The sequence below is a fragment of the Humulus lupulus genome, chromosome 1 (genome assembly GCF_963169125.1).
Source record: "Humulus lupulus chromosome 1, drHumLupu1.1, whole genome shotgun sequence".
Classification (NCBI taxonomy): Eukaryota; Viridiplantae; Streptophyta; class Magnoliopsida; order Rosales; family Cannabaceae; genus Humulus; species Humulus lupulus.
Window position 1 is genome coordinate 307,094,135 of NC_084793.1, and position 16,037 is coordinate 307,110,171.

Below are 16,037 nucleotides of genomic sequence, written 5' to 3' on the forward strand. Positions count from 1 at the left end.
TTGATTTCTAGTGAAAATCTTGGTCTATATTGTACCAAGGAAAAAAAAAAGGAGAATGTATTATACTTGCGTATCGTTATAAAATTAAAAAGCATCGATGACCCGTTCTTTGATGTTTGAACTATTGACATGTCTCTATATATGCCATGTGTGAGTTGTAGAACAAACGACATTAAAAGCTAAAAACGACACAAACAAGAACAAGGCTATATACCCTTCAGAATAAACATCATACTTGAGCCGTTCTTAACATGGTCATCTCTTTTCTTTCATTTAATTCAATATGGACTCTGTTTACTGAGCCAGTAAGAAGAGTCTAAATCCATGGTAAAAGTTACACGATCGATCAAAAAAGGAATACAAGCTTCAAAGCAAGACATCAGTGAGTAGTAACTGGGTAAGAAATGAGCATGGTTTACCCGGTCTGTTTTTCCTGTTTAGTGGTTCGGAAAACAGGATAGTAAGTGTCCAATTCAAGACGCTCTATGATTTGGTGTGTAGCCCAAAGATAGGATGAATGGCCTTCAATGAGATCCGTTACATCAACCTACAATGTTGCATATAGATATATCAATAAATATTCTATATTTATATATATATATATATAGGTGCATTCTAAATAGTTAATACATGTGGATGTTACTTTAATGATTAAGATCAATGATCTATATTTATAGTTATTAATTAATAGTAACTACCTATTGATAGAGACTAACAATTATGATGATATGGCAACATAATGACTTTGTATAGCAAGTCACTACATTAATTTCAAATTTAGTTTTTTTTTTGCCATAATTAATGATGTTTCCAACGAATGAGAGTATACAATATTATATTTTCATAATAAATATATATTTTTCATCAAGTAACTCTTCCAAAAATTTGAAAATGTCAAAATTTATTTTTAGAAATATTAATTAACAACTATAAATATGAATCATTGATCTTAATCCAATAGTTAATATTAAAGTAATCATCCATGGGTAGTAACTATTAAGAGTGTACCCATATATATATATATATATATAAAAATATAGAGGGAAGAAATATCTTACATTCTCAATTCCTGGGACATTAATTGGTTGAATTCCAGCTAATCCTTGAGTAAGCAAACTGTTTCACAATAGAGAATCAGATGAAAAAAAATTCATGGTGGAACAATGATAAAATCTACAAAATGCCAATCTCATTAGTAATTTGAGATTGAGATTACCCAAGCCAACAATCTAGCTAGGTAGGAATGAAGTTGGTTAGACTCCAACCTCCAGCTATTAAAAATTGGGGTCTTGCAACCCAAAGATGGTATCACAGGTTCATTAGAACCACATAGAGAAACATCAGGCATTAGTCCACTCAGGACCAAGCCACCGTTTAGAGTGTTTCTACCATGAACTAATACATTGTACAAATGAGTGTTATCCTTCCCCCCAAATCATTCATTTCATCCATACCTAGCTCGAAAAGCAACTCCAAGCGTCCAATCATTTGTCGCATAAGCATTGATGAATCTTCCCGCCACCATCTGCAAAAAGGAGGAGCTTATTATAGGCAATTGAAAAAGATTAGGTCAAAAGTTTGAGATTGAAAAGCATTCCCCAAAAACCAGTGCGGAAGGAAAATAGAGTACCTTTCTAGCAGCTCCCCAGTTTTCATCTTTGATTGAAATGGGTGCTCCAAGAATAACAACTCTTTCTACGAGTTCAGCTGCAACAATCATTACATTAGCATCATTCTATCGGCCAAGATATTTTGAAGAGTGAAAGGTGAGAGTTACCATTTTTTTCAGTTTCAGCTAAAAACTGGAGACACTTGAAAATAACACGTGCACCAAGCGAGTACCCTACAAGTGTCACAGGCCTGAAAGATTCATGGAAGCCACAAAAAAAATATATAAATAAAAACTTAATATAGGAGTTGGCAAACTCATTTAAGTTATGACTAGTCAACCTGTTCCCATGAGCCCCTTTTAACAACACTTCAGCAAGCAACCTTCCTGCTTTGTCCGATCTAGAAATTTTCAAAGTTTTAGTAATCTAGTAATAAAATGAAACATAAGCACATGATATAACATTACTCTTAAAATCCAAAAGAGCATACTTTGGGAGGTTTAAATCACATCAGATACAGATTATCTTAGTATTTATGTCTAGAAATTAGGCCGGTGCAGTGATCTGATGGCTTCTATCATTAATGAAAAGAGTTCATCACAAAGAACTAGGATATTTTATCAGGGCAAGAAGTTGAATGAGAAGAGAAATGAGGGCTAACATTTAATTTCATCCTGAAATACTACCACCAAGTTCCATGGCTCAGTTAGAAAATAAAGCTAATATTAAGCCACAGCTGAAACCCAACTCCTAAAACAAGTCTATAGGCAGCTCTCACTTCTAGATTTTGGTATTTTGTTAAAAGACAGGTCAGTAAATGCATATTTACATCACTGGATAAAACCAAAATTAAAACGAGGGCTTGAATTGGATGCCTCTAATGGGACTAATGAAAGTTTTCTGTCTGACCCAACCACAAAAATTCAATGCAATATGTAAGAATTATAACTCAAGTGATCGTGTTCCATATACTTATCACCCTTCATCTAGTTATTCATATACAACTTACACACAACAAAGAAAGTTACCTGTCAACCGCAATTGACCACTTGCTATCTATGAAATCAGTAGCTGCAAGTAAAGTTGCTGGCCAAGCCAGTGCAGCCAGAAGTGTGCTTAACACAGTCATCATTGCACCTTGCTTCATCAATTCCAATGCAAGCCCTACCAAAATGTAGCACCTACGTTAATTACTTGTCAACATACTACTAAAGAACAAAAAACAGCAAAGAGAATTAAATCATTTACTTGATGTGAGCCAATCCTGAATTGCAGTGCTGACGGCAATTAGATTCTTAGACTCCCACTGCAGCGCATACCTAAAGAATTGTTACAATGATAAGAAAGATTAAACTTGGAACTCCTATTCTGGCTCTATATACTACATTCAATGAAAGTGTTTTATTCATAATTATAAGAATATACGAGATAGACAAGTCTATTGGTAGAACTTCTCCACAAATATATAAATATATATATATATATATATAAAAATTTATATATCAATAATAATAGGCAATTGATACCATGTTCCAACTTTCAACTATGTTTACATTTCTCGCAAAACGAATATCCTGGCAACAACAAAGGAAAACAGAAGATGTTCCCATCATGTTATATTTTTATTGCAATAGCTACATTAACTTTTGATGTCCATAGTTTGAAACCATCTATATGTTACTTTAAAATAAATTAAAAAAATATATAAAGTTCCTATTCGAGTAAGAAGATAATCATAAAAGTCCTATGTTAAGCCAGTGACCAGGAACCCTTTCATTACTGGTCAATGTGAAATACACCAGGGGACAGAATCCTAATCAATGGAGTAGATCATCATGAAAAATCATATTTGGGAGTGAACCCTTTTATCGCTGGTTAACATGAAATAAATATCTTGCTAAATAAATCATAATTTAGAGAGTCATCAAAAAGCTGAACAAAAAATTAACAATTAACAGATATCCAATTGCAAAAGGAATGCAAGTGTAATAGAGAAACACAGTACAAAGTAACATCATTTGTAACACGAAACTTGAAGGTAAATAACTTAGAAAAGTTGAACACAAACGGAGAAGAAACTTGCCACTGTATCAAGCCAAAGACAGATTATTCCGGGTTTCTCTGATAAATTATTTGGCAAACAAAAAAGGTCAAAACAAATAAACTATGTTTCTCCTTCTTTTGTACCCCAATTGTTTCTCCAATCTCCCAATATTTTATTTTCTACCCCACTACCATTTTTAATTCTCGGGCAAAACTAAATGTAGATGATGGGAGGACTCTTGTTCAGGGAAAGTGATTAAAAAAGCATATACCTTTCTGAACTGTCATCCTGTACTTCCCAAGGCCTTACAAAATCTTCCTCATCAAAAACCAATCCTGAGATCATGATCCCAACAGCTAACCTCTGGCAGACATAAAAATTAAAGTTCCAATCAATCAAATTTGCATGCACAGGAACTTTTTCCATTTTTCTGTATTTATTTTGGGAAAGAAGGGAGACAAAATATAAGATTGGCAACTGAATTTATGACAGGAGATTGTGGAAGAAAAAAAAGTCAGCATAGATGAATAAATCTCCAAATAACCATCTATTCTTCTCATCAGGTAGAAAAAAAATGAGCTAAGAAAACTCACGCCTTGATTATGATTTTCTTCTCCAACAACTTTGAACTCAAACTCATCAACACTCCCAGTTCTCCTAGCCATTTTGCTCCCCGTAAGTCCAGCCCCAGCAGCTAGGTTTAACAAAAGCACGCAAGGAAATCCAGTTAGTGTTCATAATTTGATTTCTCAAAAAATATGAAATGCTCAAATAGACCAGAGTAAGGAAAAGAAAGTGTAATCCTATCATCTTGGGATTAGTTATTTTTCCAAACATATTTTTCCTTTTTATGATGCATTACTTAAACCAAGGAAAATTCACCCTCCAGAATCAGAATTTCATCACAAAGGAGCATATTCACCTTAGCATTTGATAATTCGGACACATGATTTTATTCCACCAAGCATAAATACTTAATTATATTAATTATACAAAATATATTGAGCAAAGACATATTATTAAAAAAGTATAGATGAGGAGGCAAAATACAACAATAATGTGTAAAAAAAAATTATAAACATATTGAAAGTTAGTGGAGGCATCTTAGTATAAATGTATAAATAAAGAGCTAAAATGTAAAATAAAATACATACAAAAGTTTTAATTTAAAAAAAAAAAAATCAGGTGGAGAGGGCACCATGAACTCTTGAGTTTGGTAAAAGTCTCACACTTACAACATCCAGGCCCCATTTAAAAATCTTCTAAATGCTCCAATGGCTATCAGAAGGAGAGGGAGAATGGTGATGCAGTTGAAAAGGCTAATAAATTTAGCTATATAGGTGTTCCAAATATGTTAGGACTGATTTAATATTATTTTCCAATATTTTCTGTTACTTTTAACAAATAAACTAAACAAAAATATCATTTACGGATCCAACTAATATGATTTGGAAAGGTTGAGGAAGTAATTGAACTTGAAAAAAAAAACAATTTTTGAGGGGTAGGTATTACAAAGTAAAAAAGACTGACACTGAAAAAAACCTTAGAAATGAGATCAACTATTCACCTCCAAATGATGCAGCGACGGCAACAGATCCAGCCACAGTTCCTGCAGCACTAGCTACAGCAGCAAATCCTCCTGCCCCAATTACTGGTACCAGAGTACCCAATGTTGGAGCTAAAGCACCAAGTCCTGCAGCTATTGCTGGGGCAGCTAATCCTGTTGAATAAAAATACACCAAACAAAATTAAGAAAAAAATAACGATCAAACCATAAAAAAAATCATTTCAAATGGAAACACCAATTTAAAAGATATAAAGCTCCATACCACCAGTAATTGCCAGCAAAGTTCCTCCAGTCAATGCAGCCGCACCGATTATACCACCTCGCTTCCACTTGGCCCATTTTCCTTTTGATGATTCAGATTCTTCATTTGATACTTCCTTTTCTTTAGCCACAGCCATTGCAGAGCAAGCAACAATCGTCTCGATAGCCTCCTGCTCAGAGAAAGTATAAAGTCTGAAGTTAAAATAATTGTAAAGGATAACAATAACCTTAGCATACTTAAACCTCTGAAAAAACTATAATACTTGGCATACTAAAAGACATGGTTGAGAAGTCAAGCTCGAACACGATGCCACTTGGACCATACAGAAGTTGAAAAATACAAAAGGAATGCATGAGGTAGGTGATATATGCTGAGTGTCAAAATACTATTCTGAGTTCTCAATTACAAACATGATAAAGCAGAAAAATTCTAAAGCATCATATAACACAATGCACGCTTCGCATCTCATAAAAACTTATGCTAGCAACCACAAACATTAAGTGAACAACACAATAAGGACAGGTTTTAGATACAAACCATGTTTATCCATTTGACATCAAGCCAAGTTGCCAATAACCGCAGAGCAACTCGATGTCGGGCATCATATCCCTTTCTTTTACGGGTACTTTTCTTGTTCTCTACATGTGTATCCGCTAGACAAGCTGTGAGAAGCTCATACAGAACCGTCACTTTCCTCTCATAACTGAGCATTACCTCTTCAATGGGCTTTTCGACAACAACTTCGTTTTCAGTCACCAAATCATTTTCACCAGTCTTTCGCTTAACCCCAGTTTCGACACCTGCTTCTTCCAAGTTTGATTGCACCTCCGCTGTAGAACATTTCTCCCTACACTCATTTTCATATTCACGATGTTTTTCCTTCTTACACACGGAAACTTCAGAAGTTTTCGCCATGCTACGCCCCATAGCATCAACGGCTCTCGACAGAGCAAGTTGTTGATCTTGAGAAGAATTCTCCCCATCTTCCTCCTCCGCTAGCAACCTCAAGAACTAAGACAACGACACCAAAACAAATGCGAATCCCAAATGCTCTCACGCGACACAAATTATAAACAAATAAAAGAAACAGAGAAAGAAAGGGAACATACTGCTCCAACATGATGTTTAGCAGGAGAAGATCCAGCAGTTTCCTCAAGTCCAGACCAAGCCACTGACTCAATCTCCAAAAACCTATCAATGTATGCAATAACCAAATGCTTGGGGTATCAAAATTTCAAAAGGATTCCATATCAAATTTCTTCAAAGACCAAACACAAATTCAAATGCGATCACCGAATCCTCCAATTCAAAATCGATTTGAAAAGAAGAATTGCGAAAATGAACCTGAATACAGGGCGAAGAAGGGCGGAAGCTTTGTGGACCCAAAGGTCAGGATCATCGGCGACCGAGTCGCTACTGCTGGAAGTACTACTACTACTACTAGAACTACCATTACTAATCCGATTATCGGAGGGTTCGTCGTCGGAGAACAATCCCAAGGGACGGGTCTGATTGATTTGTGCTTGGTGGAGAGAGAACGCGAAGAGAGCTCCGGCCGCGTACCTCTGAGTGGGCGTTAAAAACGACGTCGCTTTCGTCGTGGTGTCTGCCATTCGTATTACCTGAATTTACTTAATAAAAAGCATTTCTTCAATATCAGTTAATCACCGCGCGAAATGAATGAACAAGTCTCTCTCTCTCTCTCTCTCTCTCTCTCTCTCTCTGTATTGATCTGATTATTTGGAATAACGACGTTTACAAGCGAAGGTTCTTTGTCTTATTTATAGTTTTTGACATATGACTTTTAATGGTGACCGCTTTTCCGAGCATTGAAACAATTCAAGGATTTGTAGTATATTGTTTTATAATAATGTACGTGCATTGCATTTCATGCTCAAAATCTAATCCAAACCAATATCCAATTCACTCTTATTTAATTATTTAATTAGTAGATATATAAATATTTTATAAGTGCACCTTGTTATAACAAATCCAAAATATATACACAATGATGTATTTCTACTTTTTTTTTTTTTGTAACAGTGAGTCCAAATTTTAATAAATATAATTTGTTAAGCTGAATGACTCATCACTTGTATATATTATTTTAGTACATATTTTAGTACACATCATTATTCTTATTTCATATAGAATCTCTATTTAAAATAACAATACCACTTTAATGTGTATAATGTTGTGTTTTGGAGATATTGTGCACATATCAATACTCTTAATTATAAGTATAAAAAAAATTAAAGAGTACTTGATAAAGATAGACATTCTTTTCCAAGCAAAATGATCTTATATCAAGTATTTTGAAGAAAATATTAAATATATTTAGAATGTTGATTTTCAATAAAATAAAATATGAAATATCTTATAAAAAAAAGTTAATATTGTTGGCAAAATTGGTGTACATAAGAAATAAATAACAAGGTCTCGTACTCTTTTCCATCATAGACAAATAAAAATACAACTTTCTAAATTCGTTTTTTCACCAAGAATGAAATGAAGATAGTAGAAGAATAAAAGAATCAATTCTATTCAAGTAGTTTATTGTCTAACCAAATAACATGCCAACCAATGAAATTTAAATAAGAAAGCTCTACAATATACGGAACAAAATTGAAGAAGCAGCACTTGAGGCCCTAAATTCACTCCAGTAAGAAAGAATTTGAAACATAAAAAGTTTCATACATAAAGTATGATTTTAGTACTATATATTGTTATATTTATTTCTCACTTGTGTTAACATTTAAATGAAATGTTTGTGCTTGGTTGATGAAATAATTCTTACACAATGAGAAGAGGGTCTTAATGTTAAAAACTCTTCCATGCATTAATGGCAGACATTACCTGCTCCATTTGCCCATTATAGAAATGAATTTAAGGGTCCACCACAACAGGAAACTATGGACCCGCTAAGCTATCCCAAAAAAATACATATTCATATACTATGCCACATGACTGACTGCTACTTTTACAGGTTAATATTACAACATTGGTAAGAACAAAGCTTCCCTACTACAAATAATGATAATACAGAACAAATGTATCTAACCGATGCCGCATCTAACCCAAAATCATGGGTGCCAGTAACTACATTGTGTACCTTTCTTGCAGAATCCACTTTCGAAGAATTTACAAACTCGCTGCCCCTTGGGGGGAGGCCTAGACTGAGATCCTCCGTAGCCACCGCCATAAAATGGCTGCCTGTGCAAGAAATGCCTATTCCTATTAGCACCTGAATCCCTAACGTGGAAACCCCGATCTCTTGGACTAGATAATCTCTCTCCACCGCCATGTCTTGGATAGCTTCCCATAGTGCTCGCAGGTGTAACTAAATTCATGCTTGTGTTTACCTGTGTTGTTGGCTGACCAATACGCCAATCCATAAGAGCATTTCCTTGCTCCAATCCTCCTTGCCAGCCCCCCATATCTGCATTTGCAGGAACTGCTCCCCAGTTGTTGGTGCTTTCGGATCTTGCATTCCATGGGACATCTGTCATAGCCACGTCCCAACCTGCTGTTGATGGTGCAGACGGTTGAATCTCTGGGGTTGCTTCAAATTGGTTTACTGAAACATCGCTGTGCTTCGCATCCACTTCCACATCAACACTCACTGAAGGATGCCCTTCAGACCTCTTTTCACGATTGATTACACCTGCATTATCTCTAACATGTGATTCATCTGTAACATTTGATTGAGGAGTTAAGATTACGTCAGCAGTGGAGCTCAAAGCATCACCCTTTCCAGGCTCAGGTGCTGGGCTAAATTCCTCAACAGAACTGAGACAGTCAGTTTTAGAACCCTCAGTTAACTCACCTCCACGGCTCATTATTGCAGGGGAAGACAAACGATGTAGAGTCTCCATTGCTTCAACTTCAGCTAGCAAATCTGAAACAGATTCATCAGGTAGAGAACTGAATTCATCGGGCTCGGGAACTAAATCATGCCAACTAGATGCATTAGATTGAGGATGAGAGGACGAAGAGTGTGTAAGTTGATCACTAATTGAAGCTGGAGTGGCAGCATGATCACTGATAATTTCGCCTTTGGCTGGCTTAAGAGAAGATGCAGAGACAAGACTAGAGTCCCATTCCTCAACAGAAGGTTTGGCTGGATTAGGAGAATATCCAACCCAATCACCAGCTACTTCATGTAGCTGTGCACCACCACTAACTAGACTAGAAGCAGTGCTCCAGCTAACACCTGCAACCTGAACGGGAGCCCTTGAAGGAGACTGAGTCTTTTCAGCAACCTGACCTGAGCTCTCATGACTTGGCTTTTGGTTGGAAGTGGACAGATTTGGAATTCCCTCCTGATTTCTCTCTAATATTCCAAATGATTTGGTCACAGAATTAAGTCCAGCTTTGGAATCCCAGCCATTTGAAGGACTACTTACTGGAGGTCTCCAGTTCTGACCAGAAGATTGACCTGAATGACCTTCACCCTCAGATAGGTTTTCACAAACCTGGTTATTTCTAGTTTGACAATCCGGAGTTATATTTTCATTGCTCTGACCAGAGTTTCTTTCAGATCCATGTTCTTTACTTATTTGATGCAAAAAGGTTTGATTCTCGTGAAAAACAGATGTGGGCAACGAACTACTTACTTGGGGCTGATTAGGCCAAATTGGATTACCTTTTAAAGACTCCCAGCCCTCCGGAAAAATTCCACTATGTCCCTCACTGGAATTGAGACCTCCAAGTGTAGTACAGTTAGACAAATGAGAGCCCAATCCATCACTCCCTACAGCTTCATTGTTACCCTCATGAGGCCTACTCGGATCATCCTGCTCACGATTTTTGCTCTCCTCAATTCTTTCACCATCTACTGCAATAGCATTCATGCTCTTGTTCTGCCTGCCATCCACATCATTACCTCTACCATCAGAAGAATCCTTGACTTCCTGCTGTGGCGAATGGCTATTGTATGGTAATAACTGCTCTTTACAGTACTGGCCAGTCAATGCGTCAATCAAAAGTATAGAGTTTTCTTGTTTTTCATTCACCCTCCATATCCTCAACTCCTGAGGGAACATTCCACTTGCACTCCATTTCCGCAGATGTAGCATAGAGAATGGACCTTGAACCTTCCCAGTTGGGTCCTGATAGTGCCATATCTTGTCTATCTCAAAATCATTAACAGATTTATTTGTCCCTGTGGAAAGAGCCAGTGTCAAAACTTCCAATGCATCAGAAAACAAATCGGACTCCACCACTGCTTGATTACTCCAAGCAATACCTGTACCAGTAGGATCAACCCTGTTCTTCGAGGTATTTAAACCATTTATACCAACTATTTCTATATTATCCTTGCTTTGCTCAATAGGGGTGGTTGAATGATTTAGTGCACTGCTTCCACCATTAATCAAAACATCACTTCCTTGTCCAGAAGAGATAGGATCCTTTCTCTTTGTACTGAAGCCAGATTTTTTTGGTTTGACTTTATCATCTGCAAATAATTCAGCAAGACTACCATCAGAGAAGTATAATATTCTAAAATAACGACTAAACTTAAAAAGAGATAAGAGAATAAAGAAGAATTATTCTATATTTATAACATCAGTACAAGAACCTTGTTTTTCCTCATCTAATTTCTCACCATTGTCATCAAACTCATAGCTCAGATCAATCTTTGGGTCAGAATTCACTACAGGAACCTCTTCCAGTCTGCGCTTACGTTCCTCTGGTGAATTTAGAAGCTGTAATTTCTCCACGCATTCTCTCAGCGTGAAATACAGTTAAGGAATACTCATAAATTTCAATACATTCAATTAAGTAGAGCACTCAATAATAGGGTTCACATGTAAAAAAAAAAATGCCTGTCACTTTGCACTGCATACTGCAAGTATTTTAACCTATGCAATGCTTGACTTTTAAGAATATACCACAAAAGAAAACTCAAATAACAGAAATTGAAACTATACAGAACAAAGGATATTCTTTTCTGTGTCCCTTTTCACTTGCTCGGTCACGAAGATGAGTAAGCCGCAATATCTCTGCCTCTAGCCACTAGATTAGACAATGTGACCATGCATAAGAATAAGAAATTTTAAACATTGCACACGTGTTTTTCTTTCCCAGTCAGCCAAACCAGGAAAAACAAACCACGGAAAGGAATAATACTGAGAATAAACGTTTTTTTACTTCGATATTAACTAAAAAATAATAATAATAACTTGAACTTACATCATTTACTTTCACTGCTTGAAGGTGCATTGCTTTATTCTGGATCTCACCCTGAGACAAGTAAAAATACAAGTCATTAAGGAGAAGGAAAAAATATCTCACAAAGAGCATGGAAGTGGAAAATCTTAGGCACACTTACAACTGTAAATCGCTTGATGAGCCCAAATTCAGTACTCTGGCGCAAACGTTCACACTCATCCTGCAGAATGGCTAACACATTAATAATCAAGCAATAGAATGATACGCATCATGAAGATGCTCCACATTCTTATACCTCATCAGCCATAACCGTACTCTGCCTGTGTATCCATGATATTTTGCAAAGACAGTAAAGAAAAAAAAAAGGTTTTCTTATGTTTGAGATCCTTAAATTTTTCTTGGATCTCCAAACAAGGAACCAGAATACATAGAGCCTTAACAAACTGCACTAAACCATAATACAGTCTCAATATACTTCCTATCCAAACCTCTTTCTTCCCCTGGCTGGAAAATGCCTATCTCCACTTGAGTAAACTATGTGACATTAATGTGTCCATGATGATGTGCATGATGAACAAAAACAATAGCATGGAATTACAATAGCTGTATTTAGATCACATGATGGAGACTTCCAAGCAAAAGAATTGAAATGGCTGACGTGTTTTTTACATTAGTGAACACATTTAGATGACAAACAAAAATAAAAACTTCTTGGTAAAATATAAGAAGATTCAAGGAAAGACCCAAAAAAAAATACTAGTAAATAGAGAGCTATTAATTCATAAACAAATGTGAAATGGCATTAAGTTATAAATCACCTGAGAGAATTCCTGATTTGAAATCCCATCAATTGATACAAGCTCCCTCTTGTCCAAATTTAAGATTTCGAGCATGACATCAGTTGTCTTTGTGCCAATGTTGTACGGTTCTGTACTCTTACTGGTACCTGTAGACAAAATGTTAAGAAAAAATATGCAATGTTGTAAGGTTTCATCATAAAAACAAACACCACCCCAAACCCAAATCCCTCCACCCAAAAATATATACACACATATATATATGCCAAGTAATAAAAGCTATACCTGCTACACGAACAAGCCTATGCATATCTGGCTTTTGATCATTACTAGGAAGTCTTATTCGCACAATGGAGCCAACAACCTTCTCATGGAATTTTTCAGCATCATCAACTAATTTCTCCAACAAATTTTGCCGTAAGTAAATTAAGCTAATGTTGTGAACATCAACTGCTGCATATGCATCTAGATTAGTTGGCAATCCTTTTTCATCACTCCTACTGCGTATCTTGCGGTTCTTATCATTAATCATTGTAATTTGACTATGACAGTTCTGATCTGATTCCATCTGGCTACCAACAGAATCATCAATTTCCTTCATAATAGCATTGTTCACAGGACACTCTTCTTTTACGAGAAAATGATATTCAAGAAGCTTTAGCATTTCAAAGTGACCAACACGTGCTTTACCAAACATGTTTAAAAGCCTTGAATCACAAACAATTTGACATTTTTGACGAGGATCACGAAGCTTGTTTGTCTTTATATACTCGAGCAGTAAAGTTTGGACATCAAACTGGGTCATCGCAGATGTATCACCATTTCTCATATGAGCAACGAACTCCAGGAGCTCTTTCGAGGCCCAATTTGGGTCTGCCTGAATAGGCTTTGCTATATCACTGCCAGATTTGTCATCATGCAAACAATTCTCATGTGTAAGAACATTAGGATTTTTTTCAATTTTTCTTCTTTTAGCATTAGAGGCTACAAGGTCTGGACAAGAGTTGCCTAAAGCTAAACTTTTATCGTCATTTCCACCATAATTTTCAAAGGAAGATATCATATTAGAAACCACAAGTGCAGGTCCTTTCCATGGGTTTTTAGCCTTCAAGAGCTCATCTATATTCAATGATAATTTATCTTTTAAAAGAACCCAGTAGACTTTGAAAAGATACTCCCAGCTACTTTTATCATCAAAATCCACTTGAGCCTGCAGAAAGCAAACCAACGACAGGAAAAAAACATGATACACGATAATTGTGTCTGCTAAAAGCTCCACACATGATTGAACATTCCTCAATCTTAAACAAGGACTAGGCCAGAGGACAGCAGCAAGTGAGCATACACTATTAAGAAGTATAAAACCCAAGGCGGAGAAGTTGTGCTAAGCATATAGAATAATCATAAAATCTTATATTAATGGAAATCCTTGCAAATGCAAACATTATCAGAACCTTTAACTTCTAAAATAAACAAAAAACCAGATAATTCTAATAGATAGGCTAGAGACTTTAGTCAACATACCGCTTCCTTATTTACTTGCAACTTTTCAATTAGCATGATTGTTCTCATGCACGTTTGGCAAAATCCTTTGTTTCCTCGAACACAAACGTAATCAGCATCTTTAGTACATCCTTTACACAAAGAATACGTACAAGTATAGCACATATAATGTGAAGCTTTCTGGCAAGTGCTACATATATGCCAACCTGGAGAAGATAAGCAATTGAAATAAGGAAAGTAATAAAATCAAATTATTGAAATAATTAACTGATGATTTTGTATAATGTGTGCAAGCATTTGTCTAAGAAGTGATTTAAAAAAGAAAAAAAAAAAAGGCAGTGAAAGGAATTACAAAACAAGCGCTGCAAGATCCTACCTTGACTTTGCAATTTATTGACATAATGTATTGCAACGAAATTTTTCTTCATTGTATTAGCAGTACCATAATTGACGGTCTCTTAATGATTAAAATACTTTTTTTAAAATATGGTAGGAAAAAATAATACAATTCCATTCAACATACCACAATTCCATTTAGCTCTTGATCGAAAAAATGCATCATCCCTCTTGATGCACGCCGGGTGATATGCCTTGGGGCAGCCCCTAATAAGTAACAATTCACAAAAATCACATAACGAATAAGCACCAACGATGTTACAACGAATAACAAGTCCAATACTTTATGTTAAGGTCTCGTTTGATAGCCAATAAATCAAAAAATGAAAGCACAACACGGTCTCTATTACTTGTAAGCTTTAAAACAAAACTAACCAAATTTTAACTCAGTTAAAATAGCCAAATTTTAAGCTTAACCACAAAAAAAATTAAAATTTAAAATAAAAGTCCTGTAGTTTCCGAATCTCAAATATAATCATAATAAGCCACAATTGAGTATTAATATGATTTTTAAGTTACTCCCTTCGTCGCCAAAATTCACCCCCGCCCGTATTAAAAACTATCCGTTCTATCCATCTATGTTTGTGTGCGTATAACAAAAAAGAGCTTCAGCTTTACAAGTTTTAGTTTTTCGTCCTCAATTCCCAAAATTCTTCTATACCAAAAACCCAATTCACAAATCGAAGGCAACAAGCCCTTACCGGCGATCACAAAGCACGAGACTCCCACCATCGAAGCATATAAAACAAACATCCTCCTCGTCTTTCTTCTTTCTCACCGGAGCCACCGCCTTGCCCTGTCCCCTAGGCGGCCGACCTCTCTTCCGCTTCTCCACACTCTTCTCCGCCAATTTCACTTCATTCAAACCATTTTTTCCCATACCCAAACCATCAGCCCCGGCAGGAACAGCGACGATCGTCTCCGCAGCTCCAACGAGCTGAGAATCGTCCAAGTCCCCAATCGTTTCGCATTGATCAACGTTCATAAGCTTCAGCTCCAGCTCCCGCACCGATTGGTCAAACCTTGCTCCACTTCCACCTCCTCCCTCATCTCCAAGCGATGGCTTATAGAAGCTCGAAGCTTGCGCTTCTCGCTCTTCCATAACCTCACCACAATTGAACCGATTCCACTTTCCTTTGTCGAATTCGAAAAAATCAAAAAAAGAAAACCCCAAACACCAAAAAAAAAATTTAAAAACCTCAAAAAAATTAGATAGAAATAAAAAAAAAAAAAAAACCCTAGCTATGGGAAGATCGATTGCGATGAGCTGGCGGTGGCTTTGTGGTTTGGCACGCGTTAATAGACGCGGCGAGGTCGCGACTTGGCATTGTCGCGTTAGTCTGTTTGTTTGGTTTCTGAGAAAATGATGGAAAGAGAGAGAAAGGAGAGAGAGAGAGAGAGAAGCAGAAGACCAAGAAGAACTATACTACGACACCGAAAGACGGTCACTATGGTGTTATTTTTTTCCTTTTATATTTTTCTTTTTTTAAAATAAAAATCTTTTAATTTCAATAGAAGCGTCAAACGCGGCCCCTGTGACTTTTGCGAGTCCCTCTTCCGATTCTCTAATCTCGACCACCACGTGGTTAGTGGGTGTCGAGAAAAGGAAGGTGATCGGAATGTGGGCCCCACTCTAGGAAAGAAGAAGAAACTTTTTTTATTTATTTATTTTTTTTAAATTTAA

The 16,037-nt window shown here is 36.3% G+C and overlaps 2 protein-coding genes across 5 annotated transcripts; both read right to left on the bottom strand.

Moving 5' to 3' along the window:
- Positions 1–193: 193 nt before the first annotated feature.
- Positions 194–7,234, bottom strand: LOC133812728 (uncharacterized). Its single transcript, XM_062246532.1, has 15 exons — positions 6,828–7,234; positions 6,593–6,674; positions 6,021–6,494; positions 5,484–5,652; positions 5,222–5,374; positions 4,248–4,348; positions 3,926–4,017; positions 2,859–2,929; positions 2,639–2,774; positions 1,951–2,010; positions 1,778–1,860; positions 1,631–1,707; positions 1,455–1,525; positions 1,059–1,116; positions 194–547 (listed from the first exon to the last, which is right to left on the bottom strand). The coding sequence occupies exons 1-15, from the start codon at positions 7,094–7,096 to the stop codon at positions 416–418; spliced, it is 2,028 nt and encodes a 675-aa protein (XP_062102516.1). The 5' UTR covers positions 7,097–7,234; the 3' UTR covers positions 194–415.
- Positions 7,235–8,237: 1,003 nt separating this feature from the next.
- LOC133812730 (zinc finger CCCH domain-containing protein 44) lies at positions 8,238–15,788 on the bottom strand. Of its 4 annotated transcripts, none has more exons than XM_062246537.1 (11): positions 15,055–15,788; positions 14,481–14,560; positions 13,979–14,163; positions 12,740–13,664; positions 12,476–12,603; positions 11,818–11,877; positions 11,679–11,729; positions 11,431–11,501; positions 11,065–11,219; positions 10,732–10,941; positions 8,238–10,647 (listed from the first exon to the last, which is right to left on the bottom strand). In XM_062246537.1, the coding sequence occupies exons 1-11, from the start codon at positions 15,453–15,455 to the stop codon at positions 8,567–8,569; spliced, it is 4,347 nt and encodes a 1,448-aa protein (XP_062102521.1). In that variant the 5' UTR covers positions 15,456–15,788; the 3' UTR covers positions 8,238–8,566. The 4 variants fall into 4 exon arrangements, with proteins under 4 accessions (XP_062102521.1, XP_062102522.1, XP_062102520.1 ...); XM_062246538.1 differs by having other exon boundaries at positions 11,092–11,219; positions 15,055–15,787; XM_062246536.1 differs by having other exon boundaries at positions 8,238–10,941; positions 11,092–11,219; positions 15,055–15,787.
- Between the last annotated feature and the right edge of the window lie 249 nt (positions 15,789–16,037).